Here is a 7,210-nt window from a genome sequence, read left to right as displayed (position 1 = left end):
GATATGTGATATATCAGTGAATCAGATTCACATATCTGTGAAGTCAAATCACATAACTGTGAATTCAAATCACTGATTTAAGAAATCAAATCACATATCTTATCTGTTATTTGAATTCACAGTTATGTGAATTCAAATAACAGATATGTGATTCAAATTCACATATCTGTGAATTCGAATCACATATCTGTGATTTTGAATATGGAATTTACAGATATATTGAGTGATTTCACAGCTATGTGAATAGAATCACATTAATGTGAATTCAATTAACATATCTTAATTGAAATCACGGATGTGTGATTTGAATTTACATATCTGTAATTTAAATCAAGCATATGTAACTGAATTCACATATCTGTGAATGAAATTCACATATCTGTGAATCCAATTCACATATCTGTGAATCCAATTCACATATCTGTGAATGAATTCACTTATATGTGAACTTCATTCACGTATATGTGAATTGGATTCGGATCAGATTTCAGTTACATATCTGTGAATCCAATTCACTTATACGTGAATGAATTCACGTATATGTAACTGAAATTCAGGGTGAGTGGAGTCATTTGGTATGTAGTGACCGAGGTGTAGGTTAGGTTACTTAGGTTAGTTGACCTAACTTACATCTCTTATCATCGGTACTATCTACTGTGGTACCGGTTATCTAACCCAGGGGCCGACGAACCACTTAGGGTTGGTCGCCCCCTGGTGGTGTGGAGATACTACAATTCACCCCACCAAGATGAATATCTTCCTCCCACCAAAACCTCCAACCGCCCAACAATATAAGTTCAATCCTATTGTTCGGAATCGATCACTCCCTGCCCCAGTTAGACGCTGTTTGCTCCTTCGTTGTCGGACTCCGTTCTACGAACCGGGAGTCATATGGCCTACTGTCCAGGGAGTGAAGATTCGATATAAGAGTTGGAACAACTCAGTCCGTAGGGAAGATAATAAACCCAAAAGATCGTTCTTTTCGTTTGTGAGTGAATTATTCTTTCTTACCTTGCTCAAATGAAGATAAACATATTAATGTATTGTGATTCCTCTATCTTTTAAGATCGATACTTTTTAGTCAGCTTGATAGGTTTCCGATTACATAGAGCGATCGATTAAAATATTGTTATTCTAGCTGGATTGGACTTTATTTGAAAGAAAATACTTCGATCTTGAATTGCTTTGTATAGTAAGCTCTTCTTACTATTATATATTTCTTCTCATCTATTTAAGAGTGTTATCTTGATGTTGATATATTTTGGTCATTAGATACTGGAAACTTACCTCGATCAGAATTCAATCAATCAATTGAAAAATTTCAAACGCAGAGATTCAAAATCTTGAACTTGAATCGTAAGTTTTTGGAAACAAATTATATCTAAATGCAAAGATTTTGCATTTTTTGATAATAAAAAACATTTGATTTTGCACCAAGATGACACGGAAAAAAAGTACCGAGAGAAAGAAGAGAGCGGGTATCAAGGTTCCTAGTTTTAAATCCAGAACTTCCCCTAGTTACTACAAATCAAGAGATCGGTATCGTAAGGAGAAGACAATCGGACGGCCTTTCTATCGACGTCATGTCAAGAGAACTGAATTGAAAGCTCGATTAATCAAAGAACTGGGTCTACCATCGAATACTATCTTTATATTCCGGTATAGTGATAAGGATCGACCAGATTTAGCAGATCGTGAAAGATTGGTAATTGAGTTTGGTACTGTGGTGGTAATCAACAAGCGGGATTTATCATTAGTATTAGCTGTGAGATGTGTACCATTTGAAGATATGGATCCCCGGCTTAGAGAACAATATAATCATTCTATCTCAACCTCGTTTCTACATGCACGTGCTAGGAACCGGTGTAAAACACACTGCTCACTCCAAGCTAGGGATGCTGATATTGAGGGGGATGAAGATCTTGGTTGGATGGGTTGTGGTGGTTGGCGAGGTGGATGTGAAAAAGAGAAATCCGCAGGTGGCTATTTTGGGCTTAGAATAAATTCCTCTGTAATACTTAACTGAATATCTCTTGCTGATAAGATCATAATTTTGAACACTTTGAGTAGGTGGTTATTCGATGAATGCCTTCACATCAGGAAACATAGATCGACTACTTACGGATAAACAAAGGATGGAAGAGTTTCATATTATACGTGATTTCTGGGCAGAAAGATTCTCTACTTTATCCCTTTTTGTGTTTAAATCTAATCTTGCTCTAGCCTTTCAAGCGAAAATTCCTGGGTTTGATGCTCTGGAGTGGCAAGGTACTCCGAATGGTCAGGTTTTTGCATCTAATCTGGTTGTTACCTGTGATGGATTTCATAATCATCCTCACACTGACAAAGATCATACTAGATATTCATTTGGGATGTGGTCTTTAATTATCAGAGCTACTGGGCAACCATATGACAAAGATCAAGGTGCAATTGTACGGGGGAAAGCTGGAGTTAAGCTTGGCGATGTAAGAGGTTCAAGATTTGTAGTGGATGAATTTGGAGTTGAAGTCGCTGTAGGTGGTAATGCCATTTATGATGTCTTATGGGATTCCAAAGTAAGTAAATGATTTAAATTCTCAAGTACTTGATTTCGTTCCTGATTGCAATTTGTTAATTTTAAGATTGAGCATTACACAACTCCCGCCATATCATACAATGATAAAGACCAAGAAATTCCTCACAAAAAATCCCCCATCACTTTGTATGGATCTTCTTGTCAGATTTCGGAATCCTTGGTTCAAAGAATCAAGCTTCTTGGAGAGAAGAAAGAGGGTATGTCGGATATAGATTGGGAGAAATATTGTAAGCTCAGGATCAAAGGCTATGATGAAGAATTTAATAAAAAGATGTCCAAGGCAGAAGAGAAAGAACTTTTACGAATTGAGGAGCAGCAGAAGAAAATGGAGCTCAAATCCCAAATGACTCAAATGAAAAATACTTGTTAGAGATTCCATTTTTTCTATTTTTTTTATTTTTCTTTGGTGTCTTTTCCTATTATTTGTACATAAACAGAGTCTCTATATAATGTTTTGTTAGATTATGAAATGTGTTTTTCTGGTCTTATGTGTGGTTATTGAAATACGCTAAAAACAAGCAATTTGAGATTGAAAAGAAGGAAGTTCTTTTACACTAGGGTGGGTGAATGAATTTCAACCTGACGTAAATTCCGTCTCAAGATTCACATAACGGTGAAAATCATTCACCCTGATGTAAATGAATTTACAGCTTTTCATTTTCAAAATAAGACCATCTGGTTTAACTATCACATGTTTATAGGTGTTAATCAACAATCAGGGTTTTGTAAATTGAAATCAGGCAATGGTTTTCACATCAGGGAATGGTATGTGTGTGTAAATCTTCAAAAGAGACAATCTTGATATTTTGTCATCAGGACAAACAATGGTTTTGGTAAGTGTTTTTTCACCACTCCAATTCTACCACACATATTTTTTCCAAGCCATTTTTTCTGAGTATGTACCACACATAAAATGAGTTGAATATATATATGTATATGTTTCTCTGTGATCACTATCAAAGTGTGTAGTGATGTTTTTTCATCAGTACACGGGTACCTGGAATTGTTTGGGTTTTTTTCAACACAACTTTTCCTGTGTAAGTACCACCCTGAATCTGAGTGGATATTCAGACTCAGGGTCTTTGAATGGTCCTATGAAAGACTGCTCAAGGATATATGTATCTGTGATCACTATCAAAGTGTGTACTGATGTTGTTTTTCCATCAGTACACGTATACCTGGATTTGTAATTTTTTTTTCATCACAACTTTTTCTGTGTAAGTACCACCCTGAATCTGAGTGGATATTCAGACTCAGGGATCTTGATTGGACCTATGAAATACTACTCAAGTATACATAGGTCCGGGATCACTATCAATGGATGCAGTGTTGTTGTTTTTCCATCAGTACACGCATACGTGGAATTGTAAGTGTTTTTTCATCACACCTGTTTCTGTGTATGTGCCACCCTGATTCTGAGTGGATATTCAGACTCAGGGACCTTGATTGGACCTATGACAGACTGCTCAAGGATATATGTATCTGGGATCACTATCAAAGGGTGTACTGTGGTAAGTTTACATCAGTACACGCATACGTGGAATTGTAAGTGTTTTTTCAACACACCTTTTTCTGTGTATGTGCCACCCTGATTCTGAGTGGATATTCAGACTCAGGGATCTTGATTGGACATATGACATACTACTCAAGTATACATAGGTCCGGGATCACTATCAATGGATGCAGTGTTGTTGTTTTTCCATCAGTACACGCATACCTGGATTTGTAAGTGTTTTTTCAACACACCTTTTTCTGTGTATGTACCACCCTGATTCTGAGTGGATATTCAGACTCAGGGACCTTGAAAGGTCCTATGATATACTACACAAGGATATATGTATCTGGGATCACTATCAAAGGGTGTACTGTGGTAAGTTTACATCAGTACACGCATACATGGATTTGTAAGTGTTTTTTCAACACACCTTTTCCTGTGTAAGTACCACCCTGAATCTGAGTGGATATTCAGACTCAGGGACCCTGAATGGTCCTATGACATACTACCCAAGTATATATGTATCTGGGATCACTATCAAAGGATGTACTGACGTTGTTTTTCCATCAGTACACGCATACCTGGAATTGTTTGGTGTTTTTTCAACACACCTTTTCCTGTGTAAGTACCACCCTGAATCTGAGTGGATATTCAGACTCAGGGACCCTGAATGGTCCTATGACATACTACCCAAGTATATATGTATCTGGGATCACTATCAAAGGATGTACTGACGTTGTTTTTCCATCAGTACACGCATACCTGGAATTGTTTGGTTTTTTTTCAACACAACTTTTCCTGTGTAAGTACCACCCTGAATCTGAGTGGATATTCAGACTCAGGGACCTTGAATGGTAGTATGACATACTACACAAGTATATATGTATCTGGGATCACTATCAAAGGATGTACTGTGGTTTCACATATATGTGACCTTGATTCACAACAAGTGAATCAAATTCACTTGATTCACATCTATGTGAATCAAGCTCACATATATGTGAAACCATTTTCAAGATCTACTCCTGGAGACTTCATCTTCACACGTAAGCACTACCTGATTTCACATATATGTGAATTCAGTTCACATATATGTGATTTCAGTTCACATATATGTGAATCCAGTTCACATATTTGTGAATCCAGTTCACATATATGTGAATCCAGTTGTGTGATCTAAATCAGATTATCTTATCCTCCAAATGAAAAACAATTAGAGCAATGTGAATATTTGTTACTTTCTATTCATAAATGGACAGCAAGAATGAGTTTCAAAACAGGAGTTTCATTCTAAACATGGTTTTCAATCTATTACAATGTTAGAAGCAATCTTAATTTTCTCAATATTTATTCCTCGTCAAAATCTTCACCTAAGCCATTCCACTCCTCTTCTGAGCCGATTAGGTCATCAGTTTCCAGGTTATTTTGAATATCTTGAGTCATCATTACATCTTGTTCAGAATCAGAATTACCAGGGTTATTATGATCTTCATGTTCATCGTCAGAGTGGGAGGATGACATTTTAACTATCTTGAAAAGGTGTGCCTGGACATCTTCCAGCCAAATCTTCCTACGGCTGTTCATACCATTGAATCCTAGCTTCAAGACCTCCTTTGGAAGTTTTGATCCACGTAATTGAATGATTTTGAGTAAATACTTGTTTTCCAAAATCCTTTCCGGATCAGGTCCTCTTGGAAATCCATGTTCGTAGCCAATCATTTTACCTAAAACACACAGAGGTATTTAATTTAGGTGATTAAATATTACAGGAATGAAAAAATGTTACTTACTAAATTTAGATCGAAGTAAAGCAGCCAGATCCATCTTAACTTTATCTCCAGGATCAGTCTTTCGAGACTTCTCACTTTCAACCATAGTACTTCCTCCAATCGTAGCCGCAACGGCCTCAGCAACGGAGAGGCCTTGGACCCGAGCTGCAAATACAGTTCCGAAGTTACTTTTCTTGTTTACATACAACGCCATCTCTTGGTGTGATGTGAACTCTTTGCACCATCCGGGAGAAGATGAGCTTGACTCGGTTTCAGCGTGTGTGCTGCAAGCTAGAAGATAGTAAGCAAAATCCATGTTCTTGGATTCGTTATGAAGCTACGAAATAAGAAATATTCTTTCAGCAAAGATCCGTGCAAGAAGAAACAGTATATATAAAAATTTGCTTACCTGAGTGTGAATACGCTCCAAACATTTCTTTGATTTTTGATTGTAATCAGGCAGAGTTGGTCCATCTGGAATGCCGGCTGTCATCTTAGCATAATCCTGAGCTACCCTCTCCTTACAAACTAACTCATCATATAAAGCCTGTAAGTGAGTTCGTTCTTCAGGGTCAAGCACCAGAGGTTGTACAGGTTCTTCATCTTCATCATCACTTCCTTCAACAGCGGAATGTGAAAGACCGGAAAGAGCATAAAAGACAGGAGGATGAAATACTCTGCGGTGATCCAGAGGGAGAGCCGTCCAGAGTTCCCCAAGACGCTTATTTCTAGCGCCTAATATCCCAGTCTGACCGCCTGCAGGCACTAAAATAAAGCATAGATTGTTAGTTCAAAATCTTGATAGTGGTACTCACGGCTTATCAATAAGATGAATTTTCAACTCACTGTTGTGTCGACGTCTCTCTTTGCTGTATCTTAGCCACTTCTGGTAAGCTCCAGATTCCCGAGTTCCTCCAATCTCGCCTCTGTAGAATGAATCAGACAGACTTAGTGATGTAGAAGTATAGATGGAAAAAAGGAAAAGGTTAGAGGTTCACGACTTACAAGGCTTTGTTAAGAGTGAAGGTAGTCACATTGCCCATTAAAGCCAGCATAGACTTGTGGTGGTTGTATAGCTCTTGAAGTGCTTCAGCTTCGGTCAAGATTTCAGGCGGAACACTGGTTGAATGCTTCTTCTGTTTTCGAGATTGCACAGTAATTCGACCCATTGGCCAGTCGTTAAGTAGATCTTTGTACTCTTTGATGGTAGGTAAGATTACATCGTCCTCAATCACATCTTCCTCGTTTGGAAGGTTAGTCCGATCATGATTGTTGCTTGTCTCGTGGGGTTCATGTTGGGCAGGATGTGAATCGGGGTCAGGTGAGAACTGGCTTGCAAGTCGATTGAAGAGATCGTCGTTATCTGAATTA

The 7,210-nt window shown here is 37.9% G+C and overlaps 2 protein-coding genes across 2 annotated transcripts; one reads left to right on the top strand and one right to left on the bottom strand.

The window, feature by feature from the left end:
* Positions 1–748: 748 nt before the first annotated feature.
* On the top strand, positions 749–1,347 carry MELLADRAFT_114612 (uncharacterized protein; the record flags this gene model as incomplete). The annotated part of the gene is made up of 2 exons (XM_007419591.1): positions 749–988; positions 1,273–1,347. 2 exons carry the CDS (start codon positions 749–751, stop codon positions 1,345–1,347), a joined length of 315 nt encoding a protein of 104 aa, XP_007419653.1.
* A 4,070-nt stretch (positions 1,348–5,417) lies between these two features.
* Positions 5,418–6,894, bottom strand: MELLADRAFT_88303 (uncharacterized protein; the record flags this gene model as incomplete). Its single annotated transcript, XM_007419590.1, has 5 exons — positions 5,418–5,794; positions 5,861–6,176; positions 6,249–6,604; positions 6,686–6,765; positions 6,845–6,894. 5 exons carry the CDS (start codon positions 6,892–6,894, stop codon positions 5,418–5,420), a joined length of 1,179 nt encoding a protein of 392 aa, XP_007419652.1.
* Between the last annotated feature and the right edge of the window lie 316 nt (positions 6,895–7,210).

The sequence above is a fragment of the Melampsora larici-populina genome, assembly GCF_000204055.1.
Source record: "Melampsora larici-populina 98AG31 unplaced genomic scaffold MELLAscaffold_261, whole genome shotgun sequence".
In the NCBI taxonomy this organism is placed as follows: domain Eukaryota; kingdom Fungi; phylum Basidiomycota; class Pucciniomycetes; order Pucciniales; family Melampsoraceae; genus Melampsora; species Melampsora laricis-populina.
Note: the sequence above shows the minus strand (reverse complement) of the source record. Positions and strands in the feature narration are given on the sequence as shown.